The 22,707-nt window shown below is 47.1% G+C and overlaps 1 protein-coding gene across 1 annotated transcript; it reads left to right on the forward strand.

Annotated features, from left to right (window-relative positions):
- The first annotated feature begins 12,376 nt into the window (after nt 1-12,376).
- EFCAB9 (EF-hand calcium binding domain 9) lies at nt 12,377-22,273 on the forward strand. The gene is given in 5 exon segments (XM_033180298.1): nt 12,377-12,533; nt 17,912-18,060; nt 19,045-19,221; nt 22,006-22,104; nt 22,106-22,273. Coding segments are annotated over 5 exon segments (612 nt in total). The 5' UTR covers nt 12,377-12,397; the 3' UTR covers nt 22,157-22,273.
- Nucleotides 22,274-22,707: the final 434 nt, after the last annotated feature.

Below are 22,707 nucleotides of genomic sequence, written 5' to 3' on the forward strand. Positions count from 1 at the left end.
GTCATACTAGGAAACTCTCAAGGTCAGTATGTAAACACGTGGCAGAGTCAGCCCACCTGAGAGGTGAGGAAATAGGAAGTTTCCCTCTCAGTCCCATCTGTCCTTGGCCAAGGGTTGCTCCCTAGGGCACTAACTCCTTAGGACTTCATTCAGCCTGCCCTGCTTAAAGGCCAAGAAAACACCTGTAAGTCCACATTCAGCTTCTGTTACAACAATCCTTACATTTCTTAGTTTAACTTGTTTTTTTTGTTGTTTTTTTTTTTTTGAGACGGAGTCTTGCTCTGTCGCCCGGTCTGGAGTGCAGTGGCCGGATCTCAGCTCACTGCAAGCTCCGCCTCCCGGGTTTACGCCATTCTCCTGCCTCAGCCTCCTGAGTAGCTGGGACTACAGGCGCCCGCCACCTCGCCCGGCTAGTTTTTTGTATTTTTAGTAGAGACGGGTTTTCACCGTGTTAGCCAGTATGGTCTCGATCTCCTGACCTCGTGATCCGCCCATCTCGGCCTCCCAAAGTGCTGGGATTACAGGCTTGAGCCACCGCGCCCGGCCTCATTTCTTAGTTTAGGGAGGGAGCGAAGGATAAGTAAATTTATTTCTCATGGGTCTAGAGACTGGGAAGTCCAAGATCAAGGTGGCAGCAGGATTGGTGTCTGCTAAGGGCTGCTCTCTGCATCCAATAGGATGCCTTGGTACCATGTCCTCACATGACAAAAAGGGACAGAAGGACAAGAGGGTACTTCCTTCAACCTTGAGTACCTTTTATAAGAGTATTAATCCCATTCACCTACCAAAGGCCATGCCTGTTAATAGTGTTGTTTTAGGGATTTTCAACATGAATTTTGTTTTTTGGTTTTTTTTCTTCTTTTTTTTGAGACAGAGTCTCACTCTTCACCCATGCTGGAGTACAGTGGCATGATAACTTCATAAGAAACTGTGCTACTATTTTATAAAGTGGTTATATACATATATTATTTTATTATTATTATTATTATTTGAGACAGAATCTCGCTCTGTCACCCAGGCTGGAGTGCAGTGGCACAATCTCAGCTCACAGCAACCTCCACCTCCTGGGTTCAAGAGATTCTTCTACCTCAGCCTCCTGAGTAGCTGGGACTATAGGAGCATACCATCATACCCAGCTAATTTTTATGTTTTTAGTAGAGACAGCATTTCACCATCTTGGCCAGGTTGGTCTCAAACTCCTGATCTCGTGATCCACCCGCTTCAGCCTCCCAAAGTGCTGGGATTATAGGCGTGAGCCACCACACCCAGCATGGTTATATTATTTTATGTTCTCACAGTGATGTCAGAGAGTTCCAGTTGCTCCAATCACATACTGATATCATCAGTCCTTTTAATTTATTTTATTTATTTATTATTTATTTATTTATTTTGAGACAAAGTCTCACCCTATCACCCAGGCTGGGGGTGCAGTGGCATGATCTCGGCTCACTGCAACCTCCACCTCCCGGGTTCAAGCGATTCTTCTGCCTCAGCCTCCCAAGTAGCTGGGATTGCAGGTGCACGCCACCATGCCCGGCTAATTTTTTATACTTTTGATTGAGTCAGGGTTTCACCATGTTGGCCAGTCTGGTCTTGAACTCCTGACCTCAAGTGATCCACCTGCCTCGGCCTCCCAAAGTGCTGGGATTACAGGCATGAGCCACCATGCCCAGCCTAGTCTTTTTAGTTTTAGCCATTTTGGTGACTGTAATTATCAGCAAAAATTCTTGTTTACTCTCTACATTCTAACTCAAAACACTCAATATTTCAGTTCTGGCCACCAAATGTATAGGGGTTTCTCCCACACCAAGCAATTCTCGTATTCTCTGCAGACACCAAGATGTGCTGTAATTCAATTCAATTGACACTACATGCAGTTAGCACAGACCCCACAGGTTAAGGACTCAGTCCCATAAGACTACCCAGTCTTTCAGATGCCAGGTGCAAATCCAATCCAAATTGTTACCTGGGTTTCTGACCGGCTGCCCATAAGTCAGAGATTCTCATGATCCCCTCCCCCTCCTCAGGTTCAGAAATTTGCTAGAAGAGCTCACAGAACTCAGGAAAAGTTTACTTACTGGATTACTGGTTTACTATAAAAGGATGCAAGTCAGTAACAGCCAGGTGGAAGAGATGCATAGGGCAAGGCATGTGAGAAGGGGTATGGAGTTTGTTTGTTTGTTTGTTTGTTTGTTTTTTCTTTTTTTTTTTTTTTGAGATGGAGTCTCGCTCTGTCGCCCAGGCTGGAGTGCAGTGGTATGATCTTGGCTCACTGCAACCTCTGCCTCCCAAGTTCAAGCAATTCTTCTGCCTCAGCCTCCCAAGTAGCTGGGACTATAGGAGTGCGCCATCACACCCGGCTAATTTTTGTATTTTTAGTACAGACGGGGTTTCACCATATTAGCCAGGTTGGTCTTGAACTCCTGACCTCATGATCTGCCCGCCTCGACCTCTAGAAGTGCTGGGATTACAGGCGTGAACCACCACACCTGGCAATGTTTGTTGTTGTTGTTTTTGAGATGGGGTCTTGCTCTCTCACCCAGGCTGGAGTGTAGTAGCTCAACCATAGCTCAGTGCAGTCTCAAACTCCTGGATTCAAGCAATCCTCCTGCCTCAGCCTCCCAAGTAGCTAGGACTACAGGCCTGGCTAACTTTTTATTTTGTAGAGATGGAGTCTCACCATGTTGCCTAAGCTGGTCTCAAACACCTGGCCTCAAGTGATCCTCCTGCCTTGGCCTACCAAATTGCTGGGATGACGGGGTGAGCCACCATGCCAGCCTGAAGCTTCTTTGCCCTTTCTAAGCACACCACTCTTCCCAGCAACTCCACCTGTTCACCTGCTCTGGATTCACCAACCCAGAATCTCTTTGAACCCCATCCTTTTTGCTTTTTTTTTTTTTTTTTTGAGACGGAGTCTCGCTCTGTCGCCCAGGCTGAAGTGCAGTGGCGTGATCTCAGCTCACTGCAAGCTCTGCCTCCCGGGTTTACGCCATTCTCCTGCCTCAGCCTCCCGAGTAGCTGGGACTACAGGCGCCCGCCACATCGCCCGGCTAGTTTTTTGTATTTTTTAATAGAGACGGGGTTTCACCGTGTTAGCCAGGATGGTCTCGATCTCCTGACCTCGTGATCCACCCGTCTCGGCCTCCCAAAGTGCTGGGATTACAGGCTTGAGCCACCGTGCCCGGCCCCTTTTTGCTTTTTACAGAGGGCTCATTCCATAGTCATGATTAATTAACTCATTGGCCATTATTGATTGAGTCAATCTTCAGCCTTTCCCCACTCCCTGGAGGTCCATTGGGTGGGGTGCTGTAAGTGACAGACTTTCAATCACACGGCTGATTCCCCTCGCAACCAGCCTCCCCATTTGATGATTTCCAAAAATCACTGTATTAACATAAATTCAGGTGTGGTTAAAAGGGACTTTTTTTTTTTTTTTTTTTTTTGAGACAGAGTCTCACTTTGTCACCAGGCTGGACTACTGTGGCACCATCTCGGCTCACCACAACCTCCGCCTCCCAGGTTCAAGCGATTCTCCCGCCTCAGCCTCCCAAGTAGCTGGGACAACAGGCGTGCGCCACCACACCCAGCTAATTGTGGTATTTTTCGTAGAGACGGGGTTTCACCATGATGGCCAGGATGATCTCCATCTCTTGACCTCGTGATCTGCCTGCCTCGGACTCCCAAAGTGCTGGGATTACAGGCGGGAGCCGATGCGCCCAGCCCACCAAATACATGTTTCTTATAATAAATCGCAACGTCACAGTGGTGGTTTCTTATTCTAGGGTTTTGTCAGGTCTTAAGTTATTTAGGGAGCCTACTTTATCCCTGAGAACTTAGAAAAAGAGCCCAAGAAAAACAGAGCCAATAGGCTCACAGGCTAAAAAGCCAAGCAGAGCTCAGATTGTTACCTCCAAATACAATTTTTTACTAAATGATACCATGGTTCCTTGGAGAAGTGTGTTGTGGGTCTGAGATGGGAAATGTCTGTCCTGTCCTCACATTACTACCCGTACCTCTGTCTTGAAAGAGAATAGACAATGTACATAGATGGCAAATTTGCACATGTAGCAATGCTCAACATCATTAGTCATTTGGGAAATGCATGTAAAAATCACTGAGTTTGTCCGGGCATGGTGGATCACGCCTGTAATCCCAGCACTTTGGGAGGCCGAGGCAAGTGGATCACCTGAGGTCAGGAGTTCAAGACCAGCCTGAACAACACGGTGAAACCCCTTCTCTACTAAAAATACAAAAAAGTAGCTGGGCATGGTGGTGGGCGCCTGTAATCACAGTCACTCAGGAGGCTGAGGCGGCAGAATTGCTTGAACCGGGGAGGCAAAGGTTGCAGTGAGCCAAGATTGTACCACTGCACTCCAGCCTAAGCAAGAGAGCAAGACTCCATCTCAAAAAAAAAAAAAAAAAAATCACTGAGTTGAGTTGGCCATGCAGGGTGGCTCACACCTGTTATCCCAGTGCTTTGGGAGGCCAAGGTGGGAGTATCACTTAAGGTCAGAAGTTTAAGAACAGCCTGAACAACATAGTGAGATGTCACCTTCACAAAAAATAAAAAATAAAAAATAAAAAATTTGGCTGGCCATGGGGGTACATGCCTATAGTCCTAGCTGCTTGGGGGGCTGATACAGGAGAATCACTTGAGCCCCGGAGTTTGAAGCTGCAGTGAGCTATGATCACGCCACTGCACTCCAGTCTGGGTGCAAGCAAAACCCTTAATGTCTTCATAGCTTAAAACAGCAAAGATTGATTTTTTATGCTATGGATTGGCAGGGAGGGTATTCTCATGTCTTTAGTCAGCGCTCAGGCTTGAATTGTTCTGATAATCAACATGGTACCAGTGGCCGAGGGGAGGTCCCAAACTCCAGTGGAACTTCAACCCTGGCCAGTGTCCAGGCTCTTGACACTCTTGGGAGAAGGAATGCAAGGATGAGTCAGAAAATAGTGAAAGTGGCTGGGCGTGGTGGCTCATGCCTGCAATCCCAGCACTTTGGGAGGCCGAGGCAGTTGGATCATCTGAAGGTCAGGAGTTCGAGACCAGCCTGGCCAACATGGTGAAACCCCATCCCTACTAAAAATACAAGAAATTAGCTGGGCGTAATCCCAGCTACTTAGGAGGCTGATGCAGGAGAATTGCTTGAACCCGGGAGGCAGAGGTTGCAGTGAGACAAGATTGTGCCATTGCACTCCAGCCTGGGCAACAAGAGCGAAACTCCATCTCAAAAAAAAAAAAAGTCGGGGGGCTTTTTATGAATGAAAACAAAATGGGCTTCTTTCACTTTTCTAGCTCTTATCACTTAGGAAATTATAGGGTTTAGGAGTTGGGTGCCAGGAACCAGGAGAGAAGACCAAATACATATTTCCTTTTTTTTTTGAGACAGAGTCTCACTCTGTCACCAGGTTGGACTACTGTGGCACCATCTCGGCTCACCACAACCTCCGCCTCCCAGGTTCAAGCGATTCTCCCGCCTCAGCCTCCCAAGTAGCTGGGACAACAGGCGTGCGCCACCACACCCAGCTAATTGTGGTATTTTTCGTAGAGACGGGGTTTCACCATGATGGCCAGGATGATCTCCATCTCTTGACCTCGTGATCTGCCTGCCTCAGACTCCCAAAGTGCTGGGATTACAGGCGGGAGCCGACGCACCTGGCCCACCCAATATATGTTTCTTATAATAAATTGCAACGTCACAGTGGTGGTTTCTTATTCTAGGGTTTTGCCAGGTCTTAAGTTATTTAGGGAGCCTACTTTATCCCTGAGAACTTAGAGAAAAACAAAGCCAATAGGCTCACAGGCTAAAAAGCCAAGCAGAGGCCGGGCGCGGTGGCTCAAGCCTGTAATCCCAGCACTTTGGGAGGCCGAGACGGGTGGATCACGAGGTCAGGAGATGGAGACCATCCTGGCTAACACGGTGAAACCCCGTCTCTACTAAAAAATACAAAAAACTAGCCGGGCGACGTGGCGGCGCCTGTAGTCCCAGCTACTCGGGAGGCTGAAGCAGGAGAATGGTGTAAACTCGGGAGGCAGAGCTTGCAGTGAGCTGAGACTCCAGCCTGGGCGGCAGAGCGAGACTCCGTCTCAAAAAAAAAAAAAAAAAAAAAAATACAATTTTTTACTAAATGATACCATGGTTCCTTGGAGAAGTGTGTTGTGGGTCTGAGATGGGAAATGTCTGTCCTGTCCTCACATTACTACCCGTACGTCTGTCTTGAAAGAGAATAGACAATGTACATAGATGGCAAATTTGCACATGTAGCAATGCTCAACATCATTTAGTCATTTGGGAAATGCATATAAAAATCACTGAGTTTGTCCGGGCACAGTGGCTCACACCTGTAATCCCAGCACTTTGGGAGGCCGAGGCAAGTGGATCACCTGAGGTCAGGAGTTCAAGACCAGCCTGACCAACATGGTGAAACCCCATCTTTACTAAAAATACAAAAAATTAGCCGGGTGTGGTGGTGGGCACCTGTAATCCCAGCTACTCGGGAGGCTGAGGTAGGAGGATTGCTTGAACCTGGGAGGCGGAGGTGGCAGTGAGCCAAAATTGTATCATTGCACTCCAGCCTGGGCAACAAGAGCAAAACTTCATCTCAAAACATAAAAATAAATCAATAAAAGAAAGTAGTGAGAGTATGGAGACTTATTGCAAAGCAAAAAGTACACACTCAAGAAAGGGGAATGCAGGTGTCTCAAGAGAGTTGCATGCTAGGGTGTTAGGGACTGCTACCTTTATGAGTTTCTTTCTTTTTGTTTTTTGAGACGGAGTCTTGCACTGTCACCCGGGCTGGAGTGCAGTGGCACGATTGTGGCTCACTGCAACCTCCGCCTCTCAGATTCAAGCAATTCTCCTGCCTCAGCCTCCCGAGTAGCTGGGATTACAGGCACCTGCCACCACACCCAGCTAACTTTTGTATTTTTAGTAGAGACGGGGTTTCACCTTGTTGGTCAGGCTGGTCTTGAACTCCTGATCTCAGGTGATCCACCTGCCTTGGCCTCCCAATGTACTGGGATTACAGGCGTGAGCCACCGCATCCAGTCTGATTCCTAATTTATTTACTGTCCTGAGTGAAATAACATGTACTCACTATGAATCCTGACTTTAGATCAAAGCAACCTTGATATTATCATACAAATTACAGGCCGTGATGCACATAGTTTTCTTGCCTTTTCTGGGGGGTTGCCTTTCATTGTCTCTAGAGCACATACCTCCTTTCCCCATAGCATGTGAGCCCCGGGTCTGCGCAGTAGTGGGGCGGAGTTCTGTTTGTCTGTGGCCACCCAAGACCATGCTTCTGTCTATAAGTTCCCCAGTAAATCACCTCCTACTGACAAACGGGATTTGCCTTGTTCTTTGGTTTCTCAGCTTCTTCTGTGTTTAGGGTTCACTTTGCATAGGCAGCCCTTTCACAGAACAAGTACTCACCCTAACTCATATACTGGAGAAATTCAGTAAATGTAACACCCTTCTCCCCACCCCCTTAGTAGCAATGCATCTCTTTCCTGTGTCCTGGGAGAATCGTGTTTTTTTTTTTTTTTTTTTTTTTTTTTTGAGAGGGAGTCTCACTCTGTCACTCAGGCTGGAGTGTAGTGGCATGATCTCGGCTCACTGCAACCTCCACCTCCTGGATTCAAGTGATTCTCCTGCCTTAGCCTTCCGAGTAGCTGGGACTATAGGCGCACACCACCACGCCCAGCTAATTTTTGTATTTTTAGTAGAGATGGGATTTCACCATGCTGGCCAGGCTGGTCTTGAACTCCTGACCTTATGATCTACACACGTCAGCCTCCCAAAGTGCTGGGATTACAGGCATGAGTCACTGCGCCCGGCCCAAGAACCATGCATCTTTACCTGGACCCTGGGAGTGAGGAGTTTTGTTCCCCTCTGCTAGCAACCTAAGGCTGTTGTTGTAAAGGAGAGAAGCCATCTGAAGAAGAGGAGGCTTTGCATTCATCTCGTGGAAGCCAGCCACCTCCTTCACCCATGCTCCAATAAGGCGTGGTAATCTCCAATGTCCTCCCTTGCTCCCAGTTTTTCTCACAAGCATCCACTGGAGAGCTGTGGGAAAGAGCTTACAAGTGGGAGTGATGCGCCCTTGTATTTGGGATCCCCAGATATTCCACACTGACATATTATCCCAAGTTTTGCCATTAACAATTTGCTAAAACTTTACTTGTTTTCTTCTTATCTGCTTGTATGGTGACCACCAGTGTCAGCCACGTTCTGCCAAAGATGAAAGAGTGGATCTGCCGTTTCCCCTTGCAGAAATTTGTTCCTTTTTAGAGTTTGGGTTAATTCATTGCCTTGTGACCTCAGTATTATGATATACTTAAGAAAAGTTGGCCGGGCGCGGTGGCTCAAGCCTGTAATCCCAGCACTTTGGGAGGCCGAGACGGGCGGATCACGAGGTCAGGAGATCGAGACCATCCTGGCTAACACGGTGAAACCCCGTCTCTACTAAAAATACAAAAAAACTAGCCGGGCGAGGTGGCGGGCGCCTGTAGTCCCAGCTACTCGGGAGGCTGAGGCAGGAGAATGGTGGGAACCCGGGAGGCGGAGCTTGCAGTGAGCTGAGATCTGGCCACTGCACTCCAGTCCGGGCGACAGAGCGAGACTCCGCCTCAAAAAAAAAAAAAAAAAAAAAAAAAAAAAAGAAAAGTTACAATTTTGTTGATCGTCTTTTTTCTCACTAAGATGGGTGTAACATTCTAACTTTCTATATCCTGAGTAGAAGTGCAAGCTCTTTAGGTTTATTTGTTTTGTTTTGTTTTTGAGATGGAGTTTCCCTCTTATCACACAGGCTGGAGTGCAATGGCATAATCTCAGCTCACTGCAACCTCCGCCTCCAGGGTTCAAGTGATTCTCCTGCCTCGGCCTCCTGAGTAGCTAGGACTACAGGCACCCACCACTACGCCCAGCTAATTTTTGTATTTTTAGTAGAGATGGGGTTACCCCATGTTGGCCAGGATAGTCTTGATCTCTTGACCTCATGATCTGCCCACCTCAGCCTCCCAAAGGGCTGGGATTACAAGCGTGAGCTACCACGCCCAGCCTAATTTTTGTATTTTTAGTAGAGATGGGGTTTCACCATGTTGGCCAGGCTGGTCTTGAACTCGTGACCTCAGGTGATCCTCTGGCCTCGGCCTCCCATAGTGCTGGGATTATGGTGTGAACCACTGTGCCTAGCCTTTAGCTTAATTTAATTAATATTTATTTATACATTTATTTATTTTGTGGAGATGGAGTCTCGCCCTGTCACTCAGGCTGGAGTGCAGTGGTGTGATCTTGGCTCATTGCAACCTCCGCCTCTCGGGCTCAAGCAATTCTCCTGCCTCAGCCTCCCAAGTAGCTGGCACTATAGGCGCATACCACCATGCTCGGCTAATTTTTGTATTTCAGTAGAGACGGGATTTCACCATGTTGGCCAGGGTGGTCTCAAACTCCTGACCTCAGGTGATCCACCCATTTGGCCTCCCAAAGTGCTGGGATTACAGGTGTGAGCCACTGTGCCCAGCCTATTTTTTTATTTTCATTTATTTTTTGGGGGACAGAGTCTTGTTCTGTCGCCCAGGCTGGAGTGCAGTGGCTTGATCTCAGCTCACTGCAAGCTCTGCCTCCCGGATTCACGCCATTCTGTTGCCTCAGCCTCCCAATTATCTGGGACTACAGGTGCCCGCCACCACGGCTGGCTAAATTTTTTGTATTTTTAGTAGAGACGGGGTTTCACTGTGTTAGCCAGGATGGTCGCGATCTCCTGACCTGGTGATCCGCCCGCCTCGGCCTCCCAAAGTGCTGGGATTACAGGCATGAGCCACCATGCCCGGCCTCCTATTTTTTGAGACGGGGTCTCGCTCTATCACCCAGGCTGGAGTGCAGTGGCACAATCTCAGCTAACTGCAGCCTCCACCTCCCAGGTTTAAGTGATCCTCCTGCCTAAGCCTCCTGAGTGCCTGGGATTACAGGCATGTGCCACCATGCCCAGCTAATTTTTGTATTTTTAGTAGAAATGGGGTTTCACCATGTTGGCCAGGCTGGTCTGGAACTCCTGACCTCAGGTAATCTACCTGCTTCTGCTCCCAAAGTGCTGGGATTACAGGCATGACCCACTGTGACCAGCCTCATTACTGGTTTTTAGTTACTCTTATGGTTATTGGTTGATTAAAGTTTTAAGTTCCTTCATAAGTCAGTTTTTCTAGAAAAATTATTCTCTATATCTTTTTTTTTTTTTTGAGACGGAGTCTTGCTCTGTGGCCCAGGCTGGAGTGCAGTGGCAGGACCTTGGCTCACTGCAGCCTCCACCTCACAGGCTCAAGCAATTCTCCCACCTCAACCCCCAAAGCAGCTGGAACCACAGACACGTGTCACGTGCATGGCTAACTTTTGTCTTTTTAGTAGAGATAGGTTTTCACCATGTTGGTCAGGCTGGTCTCAAACTCCTGACCTCATGATCCGCCCACCTCAGCCTCCCAAAGTGCTGGGATTACAGGCGTGAGCCACCATGTCCGGCCTCTATTTTTTTTTTAGATGGAGTCTCGCTCTCTCACCCAGGCTGGAGTGTAGTGTCACAATCTCACCTCACTGCAACCTCTGCCTCCCAGGTTCAAGCAATTCTCCTGCTTCAGTCTCCTGAGTAGCTGGGATTACAGGTGCCCACCACATTTTTGTATTTTTAGTAGAGATGAGGGTTTCACCATATTGGCCAGGCTGATCTTGAACTCCTGACCTCAAGTGATCCACCTGCATCGGCCTCCCAAAGTGCCGAGATTACAGGTGTGAGCCACCGCACTCGGCCCTATTCTATGTATCTGTATCTGTGCTGTCCAGTGTGATAGCCACTAACCATATGAGACTATTAAGCACTTGGAATGTAACTAGTCCAAATTGCAATGTGACTTATGTAAAATACACACTGGATTTTAATTTTTAAAAAAATGTTGAAATTGAAATAATATTTTGGATATATTGGGTTAGATAAAATGTTATTAAATTCAATTTTACTTGATCATTTTTGCTTTTTAAAAATGTGATGACCGGGCACGGTGGCTCATGCCTGTAAATCCAGCACTCTGGGATGCCAAAGAGGGTGGATTGCTTGAGCCCAGAAGTTTGAGACCAGCTTGTGCAATATGGCAAAACCTCATGTCTAAAAGAGTGCAAAAGTTAGCTGGGTGTGGTGGCACATGTCTGTGGTTCCAGCTACTTCGGGGGTTGAGGTGGGAAGATTGTTTGAGCCTGGGCGGTAGAGGCTGTAGTGAGCAGTGATCGTCCCAATGTACTCCAGCCTGAGTGACAGGGTGAGACCCTCTCTCAAAAAGAAAAGGGCTGGGCACAGGGCTCACACCTGTAATCCCAGCACTTCAGGAGGCTGAGGCAGGCGGATAACCTGAGGTTGGGAGTTCGAGACCAGCCTGACCAATATGGAGAAATCCCATCTCTACTAAAAACACAAATTTAGCTGGGCGTGGTGGCACATGCCTGTAATCCCAGCTACTCGGGAGGCTGAGGCAGGAGAATCATTTGAACCTGGAAGGCAGAGGTTGCGGTGAGTTGAGATTGTGCCATTGCACTCTAGCCTAGGTGATAAGAGTGAAACCCTGTTTCAAAAAAAAGAAAAAAACAAAAAAGAGGCAGGGTGCGGTGGCTCACGCCTGGAATCCCAGCACTTTGGGAGGCCAAGACAGGGGGATCACAAGGTCAGGAGATCGAGACCCTCCTGGCCGACATGATGAAACCCTGTCTCTACTAAAAATACATAAAATTAGCCGGGCATGTTGGCGGGTGCCTGTCACCTGTAGTCCCACATACTCGGGAGGCTGAGGCAGGAGAATGGTGTGAACCCGGGAGGGGGAGCTTGCAGTGAGCTGAGATTGTGCCACTGCACTCTAGCCTGGGTGACAGAGCGAGACTCCATCTCAAAAAAAAAAAAAAAAGAAAGAAAGAAAACTTTTTCTGTTTGGCATTGTTATACTGTAGTTATTCTAGGCTCTTTTAGTACTTTTCCATGTGTTTTTCAAGTTTTCTTGTTTCTAATAAATGATTTAGGCTATAAATGTTCTGAAAACCACTTGGGGTGTGTAGCAGTTTTCCTATGCAGCACATTCTCTCATTCGTTTCTGAACAGCCTGTGGATCTCTTTTAGAACTGATTGTATTTTAGTGACACGAGGATAATCACATTACCAAGAGGTTTCGGACAACAGATATCTATCTATAGCATAGCTGGAAAAATTAAGCAGCAGCAATTTTAATTTTTGACTGTTTCCTCTGACGTGTTTACCTTTACTGCTGCCAGATCTCACAAACCCTGTCCAACATTCTACTTCTGAGGCAGGATTCTGTATTCTATTTCTGGTTGCCAGAGCCTTCAGTTTACAGAGTCCGAAGATGAGACTGAAGGAAGGATCGTTTCTGTGGCACCTCGATCTGGACAAAACATACTGTTTATTATCCGTGAGAAATGTGAAGGCTTTGGCGGAATATTTTCACATTCTGGATGTGCACGGCAAGAACACCTTGAATGGTCAGTACTTTCAGACATGTCTCCTCTGGGTCCCTACCTGGGTTTTAGCTAATGTGCAGGAAAACTTGCAGAGCCAGAAACTATTTTGTTAGTACTTTTGTTTTTTGAGATGGAGTCTTGCTCTGTTACCTAGGCTGGAGTGCAGTGGCGCAATCTCGGCTCACTGCAATCTCCGACTCCAGGGTTCAAGCGATTCTCCTGCCTCAGCCTCCTGAGTAGCTGGGATTACAGGTGTCTGCCACCACGCCTGGCTAATTTTTCGTATTTTTAGTAGAGACGGGGTTTCACCATGTTGGCCAGGCTGGTCTCGAACTCCTGACATCAGGAGATCCTCCTGCCTCGGCCTCCCTAAGTGCTGGGATTACAGGTGTGAGCTACTGCACCTGGCCTGTTAGTAAATATTTTATCTTCTAGTTGAAGCACAGAGAGAAGTTGCCAACTCAGAACTGACATTGGGGACAGTTCAGCTGGGAGGAGAAAATTGCAGACTCTGGTGGAATCCTGGCTCCACACCCATTATTCCTTGGTGATGTGGATAATACAACATCATCCTCTCTAAGTCTCATTTTCCTCATCTAGAGGTGAGGCTTCTCATAATGGAGTCCATCTCATAGTTGGAAAAAAAAAAAAAAGATAATGAGATAATGTATGGCAAATGCTTAGCACAGTGTCTGATGCATCATAAGGACTTAATAAGTGTTTGTTATTATTCTAATTATTATTCTTGGGAGCTGAGCCCTGCTCAGGCACTAACTCTGGAGACCCCTCAGCAAGACTCTTCTTATCTGTCATAGGGGACGTTTGAATCTGATGAGCTGCAGGGTCCCTTCTACTCACTGGTACTTGTGAATGACCAAAAAAAAACTGCAGATCTCAGCCGTGCTTGTTGAGTTCACACACTAATAGACGTCCAATTAAAACACTTTAGGTTATTTTTAGGACTGAGTAGAAATAAGGTATCCTATCCATTCACTCGTTCTGACCTCAGAGAGAGAAATGTCATTTGTGAGTAAGGGGTTCCTCAGCCATGATTTTAAGGAGCTCATTCAATTTTTAAAAACAATAAAAAGAGGACACCTTCTTTTTCTCTTTACATAGAGATCTACATACAGTGCGTTGCCAAATCTTCGCAATAACCCTGCCCTAGATAAGGCAGCTGCAGGGGACCTAACTGTAAATAAAAGGCTGAGATGGAAATGCTGGGCTCTCTGCCTGCAAAGCCCACGCTGAGTCTTGCTGGGATGCTTGAGGAGTCTAAGCTCCCTGGTAACCAGATCACTCCCTGCTGATGCAACACCCAGGAGGTAACGCCATGCTCATGTCTTCTGGTCACAGAGGGACTGGAGAGTGACCTGGAAGGGTGAAGGCACAGCCTTAATGTTTGCCTTCCTGTGGGAGAATGACTTAAGGCCTTGGAGACTTGGGTGAGCCAGAGTCCGCCGGTTTCAAAACAGTCTTTATTTATTTATTTATTTGGGATGGAGTCTCGCTCTGTCGCCCAGGCTGGAGTGCACTGGCCCAATCTTGGCTCATTGCAGCCTCCACCTCCCAGGTTCAAACGATTCTCCTGCCTCAGCTTCCTGAGTAGCTGGGACTACAGCTGTGCATCACCACTCCAGCTAATTTCTGTATTTTTAGTAAAGACGGGCGGGGTTTCACTATGTTGGCCAGGCTAGTCTTGAACTCTTGACCTCAAGTGATCCGCCCACCACAGCCACCCAAAGTGCTGGATTACAGGCGTGAGCCTCAAATCATTCTTTGTTAAGTAGCCACTAAGTTGCACCTGGAAACATTTCTCAAGGAGCAACTACACAAACATCACTGTGTATACATGTGGTGTGTTGTTTCCAGGTGCTCATATCCAGGGAGGTGTGGAGAAGGAACATCAAGAGGCGGTCAGAAGCCCCCAAATCATGACATTGTATTGTGACTCCTGATTTGCTCTGCCTTTAGCTGGCTGCAGTTGGGACTCCACATTACACAGATATGTTTTACGTATTCAGTGGAGACTTTTTTTTTTTTTTGAGACCCAGTCTCGCTCTGTTGCCTAGGCGTGATCTTGGCTTACTGCAAGCTCCGCCCCCCGGGTTCCCGCCATTCTCCTGCCTCAGCCTCTGAGTAGCTGGGACTACAGGCGACCGCCACCATGCCGGGCTAATTTTTTGCATTTTTAGTAGAGACGGGGTTTCAGCGTGTTAGCCAGGATGGTCTCGATCTTCTGACCTCGTGATCCACCCGCCTTGGCCTCCCAAAGTGGTGGGATTACAGGCGTGAGACACCGTGCCTGGCCTTTTTTTTTTTTGAGATGGAGTTTCACTCTTGTTGCTCAGGTTGGGGTGCGATGGCGCACTCTTGGCTCACTGCAACCTCGGCCTCCTGGGTTCCAGCGATTCTCCTGCCTCAGCCTCCCGAGTAGCTGGGATTACAGGCATGTGGCACCACATCTGGCTAATTTTGTATTTTTAGTAGAGATGGGGTTTCTCCATGTTGGTCAGGCTGGTCTCAAACTCCTGACTTCGGGTGATCCTCCTGCCTCGGCCTTCCAAAGTGTTGGGATTACAGGTGTGAGCCACCGCGCCTGGCCAGTGGAGCCATTTCTTATGCAGGAGATAGTTTCTGTAATCAGTGAGTAAGGGGAAACACATGCAGATAAATGTAAAAATCCCTTGTTACTATAATTTGTACATACAACTGTAGACAGCCACACACCACTGTTTAAGTGTATTGCCATGTTTGTTTTTTTCATCTTTTATTCATGATTAATGAGTAGAATGGCAGGCAAAAAACTTCTATGTACTTGGTAATGCAACAAGATCTTGTAAATGAAAACAACAAAAAAGAAAACAAAAAACTTTCCAGTTTTTAAAGACTTTTTCAGTATTTTTTCTTCTGAATATATGATTAAATATGCATTAACTAATGCACGAAAGAGCTTCACCATGGAAAAAACACCACGGTCAGGCAAATCCACACTGGAATCCCAGCTCTGCCATTTACTATGTGAAGCACAACTTTTTTTTTTTTTTTTTTTTGGAAACAAAGTTTCACTTTTGTCGCCTAGGCTGGAGTGCAATGGCACAACCTTGGCTCACCACAACTTCTGCCTCCCGGGTTCAAACAATTCTCCTGCCTCAGCCTCCCGAGTAGCTGGGATTACAGGCATGCGCCACCATGCCTGGCTAATTTTGTATTTTTAGTAGAGACGGGTTTTCTCCATGAGGTCAGGCTGATCTCCTCCCGACCTCAGGTAATCCGCCTGCCTCAGCCTTCCAAAGCTAGGATTGCAGGCACGAGCCACTGCGCCCAGCATGAGGCACACCTTTGCTGCTCAATGTGTGGTCCTCAGATTAGCCGTGTGGTCCTCAGATTAGCCGCAGCCACATCACCTAGGAGCTTGGAGAAATGGGCAGTCTCAAGTTCCACGCCAGATTTATTCAATCAGAATCTGTAGTTTTACAATATCCCCCAAGTGTATCCCCATTACAGTATGAGAAATGCTAATACACACTAATTGATATTTGAGACTTACTATAAAGGGTATTGTGTCTGGAGCTGGTTCCTTCTGGTGGGTTCAAGTGGTCTCCCTGACTTCAAGAATGAAGCTGCAGATGCTCGCAGTGAATGTTACAGCTCTCAAAGGTGGCACAGACCCAAAGAGTAAGCAGCAGCAAGATTTATTGTGAAGAGCAAAAGAACAAAGCTCTCATAGCGTGGAAGGGGACCCAAGTGGGTTGCCACTGCTGGCCAGTTTTTATTCTGTTATTTGTCCCTGTCCACATCCTGCTGATTGGTCCATTTTACAGTTCTGATTGGTCCGTTTTACGGAGTGCTGATTTGTCCATTTTACAGAGTGTTGATTGCTGCATTTACAACCCTTTAGCTAGACACAGAGTGCTGATTGGTGCATTTTTACAGAGTGCTGATTGGTGTATTTACAATCCTTTAGCTAGACATACAGCACTCATTGGTGTTTTTTTACACAATGTTGATTGGTGCATTTACAATCCTTTAGCTAGACACAGAGTGCTGATTGGTGTGTTTTTACAATCCTCTTGTAAGACAGAAAAGTTCTCCAAGTCCCCCACTCAACTCAGGAAGTCCAGTTGGCTTCACCTCTCAGTATGATGCCACTTTCTCTGTAGGGTTATCAGGATTTAGTGAAATGTGGCATTTAAAGTGCCTAACCTGGCTGGGTGCACTGGCTTACACACACACATATATATATATATATATATATATATTATTTTATATAAATATAATCTTAGCAGTTTGGGAGGCAGAGGCAGGTGGATTGCTTGAGCCCAGGAGTTCAAGACCAGTCTGGGCAACATAAGGAGACCCCATGTCTACAAAAAATTTAAAAATTACCTGGACATGGTGGCATGCACCTGTGGTCCCAGCTACTTGGGAGGCTGGGGTGGGAGGATCATTTGAGCCTGGGAGGTTGAGGCTGCAGTGAGCTATGAATGTGCCATTGCACTCCAGCCAAAAAATAAATAAAGTGCCTAACACATAAGGTGGTAAATAAGGTTTGTTCTCTTCCCCCTACAGCCAAATGCATTTGCTTTATACAAGCATGAGGCATATCAAGGCGTTTATAGATGGGGAATGACTTTTGTTGTTGTTTTTGAGACAGAGTCTTGCTCTGTTGCCCAGACTGGAGTACGGTAGCACAATCTCAGCTCACTGCAACCTCTGCCTCCTGGGTTCAAGCAATTCTTCTGCCTCAGCCTTCTGAGTAGCTGGTACTACAGGTGCGTGCTACCACACCTGGCTAATTTTTGTATTTTTAATGGAGACAGGGTTTCCCCATATTGGCTAGGCTGGTCTCGAACTCCTGACCTCGTGATTCACCTGCCTTGGCCTCCCAAAGTGCTGGGATTACAGGCATGAGCCACCGCGCCTGGCTGAGGGGGAATGATTTTTTTATTCCTCATTTTAATTATCTCAAGGGAAAGGCTCAGGAAAAATGTCAGCATCTCCAAGAAAGTGTTCTCAGTCCCCAGTGAGAATTAAGCTCTCCCTTTCATACATGAGGAGCACTCTGTGCCCGTTTTATATGTTAGCACTTTGCCTTTTATTAGTGCTGTGTGCACATCTGTCTGCTCCATGCAGTGTGAGCTGCGGGCAGGAGCCAAGCCCTGTCCACGATCTCATTCTCCACAACTCCAGGTCCAGTGCTTTTCCACAAGCTCAAGGGCAATGAAGGTCTGAGGAATTGTAGAAAGTACAATGGCAAAGCCAGAAACAAAATGTTACCATCATTCTTCCTAGATCAACAAGCTTCCAACATCACTACCGTTTACGTGGCTTCTAGCTGTTCAGCATTTTGGAGCTATATTCAAATAACACATCTCCTCACCTGTCCACCTTAACAGATGTGCTGTTCTATCACTTCCTTCATCATGTGACTGACTTGAAAAAGGCACAGATCTACATTGTGTTTGACCTGCTGGACTGGAACGCTACGGGCGAGATCGGCTTTGAGCAGTTCTACATGCTGGTGTGTATGCTGCTGGCCCACCAGGCAAGTAACCGCACAGCTGCTGCCATCCTCTTGCTAATGGGAACACTGAATTAGGAATACATGTTTTCTTCCTTTCACTAAAAAGAGGAAGAAAAGATGGGTGGTGGGGAAAACGAGTTTTGGTTCCCGAATGATTCAGGTTTTTCAACAGCCTCTCCCTGCTGCAGCCCCAGCCTCTTGGCCGCCCTCCTACTCTGCCCCTCCTCATAGAGGACAGATGTGGCCCATCGCATCCCTTCTTGGCATTCCTTTCCTCACTCGCTCTAGCTGGTGATTTTCAGAGAATCACCAGCTAGCTTGAGTGCCTCACTCCTTCGGAGGTCTTTTCTTACCATATATACATTTCCAGTATGTACTTACCCAGTTCCTTTTTTTTGAGACTGAGTCTCGATCTGGCCCAGGCTGGAGTTCAGTGGCGCGATCTCAGCTCACTGCAACCTCCACCATCTGGGTTCAATAGATCAAGTAGCTGGGACTACAGGTGCACACCCCCACACCTGGCTAATTTTTTGTATTTTTAGTAGGGATGGGGTTTCACCATGTTGGCCAGGCTGGTCTCAAAGTCCTGACCTCAAGTGATCTGCCCGCCTCGAGCCTCCTGAAGTGCTGGGATTATAGGTGTGAGCCACCGCACCTGGCCTCAGTTCCCGTTTTTTTGAGGGAAGGAGGTCATCATTTTATCACCCGTGCCATGATGTTTCACAAGACTTTCACTGAACGTAAGGAAATGCATTATAGTAACCAGAGTTCTGTCTAGCAGAATTGATCATTACAGGTGGCAGAATTCAAGTTCCTTTCGAATGCAGACGCTGAAGTGAGACTTCCTGCATCGACGATAGAACCTTTCAGCCCTGAGCTTCTCATTTTCTCTTTTGCTTTTAGCTCTCTAGGGAAGGGGTTGGTGAAGGTACGTCTTGAGGAGACAAGTTTAGAAAGCAGCATCGACAACCCTGTTGCTCATCTCACCTATTTCTCTCGCAATAGAACCATTTGGAAGGACAGTTTATGTATCGTCATTCCCGGCCTGTCTTTGACTTGCTTGACCTGAAAGGGGATGGGAGAATTGATGCAAAAAACTTTGGAATGTACAGATTTCTCTTCAATATTAACAAACAGGAACTCAAAGATCTCTTCCATGACTTTGACGTCACAGGTGACAATGTAAGTACAGATCCAAAATGTGGCATCTGTGTGGCAGCCTCTTTCCTTCCATAAGCAGAGAAAAATGTCTTACTACATACAGGAGAGATGGGAGAGGAGGAGGGCGGGAAAAACCTAGTCAAATAAGCATATTGCATGGCACTAGGATCAGAAAAAAACTTAAGAGACTTATGGGCCCTTGAAGAGAAAGGGTGGACTAACTGCTCTATCATGGCCAGGCTCAGGGGCTAAGCCTATAATCCCAGGACTTTGGGAGGCGGAAGCGGGAAGATCACCTGAGGACAGGAGTTTGAGACTAGCCTGGCCAACATTGTGAAACCCTGTCTCTACTAAAAACACAAAAATACAAAAATTGGCTGGGCACGGTGGCTTACGCCTCTAATCCCAGAATTGGGAGGCTGAGGTGGGCGGATCACCTGAGGCCAGGAGTTTGAGACCAGCCTGACCAATAGGGAGAAACCCCATCCCTACTAAAAATACAAAATTAGCTGGGTGTGGTGGCACATGCCTGTAATCCCAGATACTTAGGAGGCTGAGGCAGGAGAATCGCTTGAACCCGGGAGGTGGAGGTTGCGGTGAGCCAAGATCATGCCATTGCATTGTACTCCAGCCTGGGCAACAAGAGGGAAACTCTGACTTAAAAACAACAACAACAACAAAAATTAGCCCGGCGTGGTGGCAGGCGCCTGTAATCCCAGCTACTCGGGAGGCTGAGGCAGAAGAATCGCTTGAATCCGGGAGGTGGAGGTTGCAGTGAGTCGTGATCACACCACTGCACTCTAGCCTGGGGGACACAGGGAGACTCCGTCTCAACAAACAAACAAACAAAAAATGTTACATCATATAATATGGATACAAAATTATACTTTAGAGGAAATTTAATAACATGGTAGTCGTTTGGTGTTGGGGGAAGAGTTTGTAGATTTGAATTAAACAGGAAGAGATTATATGATGAATGAGAGCAGCTGAGCATAATCCTAAGGGCTGGGTACTATGGTGTACACCTGTAGTCACAGCTCCTTGGGAGGCTGAGAAGGGAGGATCGCTTGAGCCCAGGAGTTCCAGGCCAGCCTGGGCAGCATAGTGAGATCCTGTCTCAAAAAAAAAATTCCTAAGAGAAAGCTATGGTGAAGAGAGTTAATTCTGCCTATTTAAAGAGGAAATCCACATTGGGGAAACAAGTGGCAGCTAAGGTTGAAAACAATGATCACACTGTGAACAACATTAGATGCCAGCCTGAAACCTCTGGACTTGACATGGTAAAGGTCGGTGAAAAAAGTAATCGCGGTTTTTGCCATTGAAAGCTGGCAGGCTGGGGCTGGGCGTGGTGGCTCACGCCTGTAATCCCAGCACTTTGGGAGGCCGAGGCCGGTGGATCACGATGTCAGGAGATCGAGACCATCCTGGCTAACATGGTGAAACTCCGTCTCTACTAAAAATACAAAAAAATTAGCTGGGCATGATGGCGGGTGCCTGTAGTCCCAGCTTCTCGGGAGGCTGAGGCAGGAGAATGGTGTAAACCTGGAAGGCGGAGCTTGCAGTGAGCCGAGATGGCACCACTGCTATCCAGCCTGGGCGTCAGAGCAAGACTCCGTGTCGAAAAGAAAAGTAATGGCAAAAGCCACAATTACTTTTGCCTTTTGTACCAACCTAATAGAAGAAAGTGACCTTTGTGCTGGGCACCACGGCTCATGACTGTAATCCCAACACTTTGGGAGGCTGGGGTGGGCGGATCACTTGAGGCCAGGAGTTCAAGATCAGCCTGGCCAACATGGTGAAACCCTGTCTCTACTAAAAATGTAATTAGCCAGGCATAGTGGCACATGCTTGTAAGCCCAGTTACTCAGGAGGCTGAGATGGGAGAATTGCTTGAACCAGGGAGGCGGAGGTTGCAGTGAACTAAGATCACACCACTGCACTCCAGCTTGGGTGACCAAGTGAGTGAGACCCCGTCTCAAAAAAAAAAAAAAAGAAGAGGCCGGGTGCAGTGGTTTACGCCTGTAATCCGAGCACTTTGGGAGGCTGAGGTGGGCGGGTCATGAGGTCAGGAGTTCGAGACCAGCCTGACCAACATGGTGAAACCCCATCTCTACTAAAAATACAAAAATGGCCGGGCGCGGTGGCTCAAGCCTGTAATCCCAGCACTTTGGGAGGCCGAGGCGGGTGGATCACGAGGTGAGGAGATCGAGACCCTCCTGGCTAACACGGTGAAACCCCGTCTCTACTAAAAATACAAAAAACTAGCCGGGCGCGGTGGCTGGCGCCTGTAGTCCCAGCTACTCGGAGGCTGAGGCGGGAGAATGGCGGGAACCCGGGAGGCGGAGCTTGCAGTGAGCCGAGATCGCGCCACTGCACTCCAGCCTGGGCGACGCAGCGAGACTCCGCTCTCAAAAAAAAAAAAAAAAAAAAAAAAAAAATACAAAAATTAGCCAGGTGTGGTGGTGTGCATCTGTAATCCCAGCTACTCAGGAGGCTGAGGCAGGGGAATTGCTTGAACCTGGGAGGCGGAGGTGCAGTGAGCCAAGAGAACACCACTGCACTCCAACCTGGGTGACAGAGAGAGATTCCGTCTCAAAAAAAAAGGTGACCCTTGTTCCTTTAGCATCTACAATAGACTATTCCTGGGTACTCGACTACAATCAGACTATAATTATGTCCCAGTTACCAAGTGTCTTTAATTTTCCAAGTTTTAAAAACAAAAATGAATACAATCCTGCTATCATCTGAAACAAAGTATCAAGTTTTTCCTGAAATAATTTTTCTTTTTTCCCCCCCAACCCAAAGCTTCTTAATTATCAGGAATTTAAGTTGTGTACAATCATCTACAATGACAAATTACAGAGGAGGCAGAAAACAGAGGAGAAAGAAAAAGGAGACAGAAAAAGGAGAGAGAACGAGAAGTCTCTACTCAAAAAGAAAATGTCACATCAAGTAGATGTAAGCCGAAAGAGTCTCTTGGAAAAACATGGGATCTGAAAGTACAGAACATGAACATTGATGAAGACTGTTAACATGTCTAAAAATAAATTCAGAGCATCAAAGTGGGTATCTTTATAATTTTTTTTTTTTTTTTTTAGACACAGTCTTGCTGTATCGCCCAGGTTATAGTGCAGTGGCATGATCTGGGCTCACTGCAACCTCTGCCTCCTGGGTTCAAGTGATTCTCATGTCTCAGTCTCCCGAGTAGCTGGGATTACCACCATACCCAGCAAATTTTTTGTATTTTTAGTAGAGATGGGGTTTCACCGTGTTGCCCAGGCTGGTCTCAAATTCCTGACCTCAAGTTATCCACACACCTTAGCCTCCCAAAGTGCTGGGATTATAGGTGTGAGCACTGTGCCCAGCCAAGTTCTGAATTTTAATAACCTCTTGACCTCACACAGAACTCACAATAATGTAATGTGGAATAACCACTTTCATTTTGTTGACATGTCTCAATTCTGCTGCTGCTTTTCAGATCAACCCTGATCAGTAGCTTCCTCTGTA

The sequence above is a fragment of the Trachypithecus francoisi genome, unplaced genomic scaffold (genome assembly GCF_009764315.1).
Source record: "Trachypithecus francoisi isolate TF-2019V2 unplaced genomic scaffold, Tfra_2.0 Lachesis_group2, whole genome shotgun sequence".
NCBI lineage: Eukaryota > Metazoa > Chordata > Mammalia > Primates > Cercopithecidae > Trachypithecus > Trachypithecus francoisi.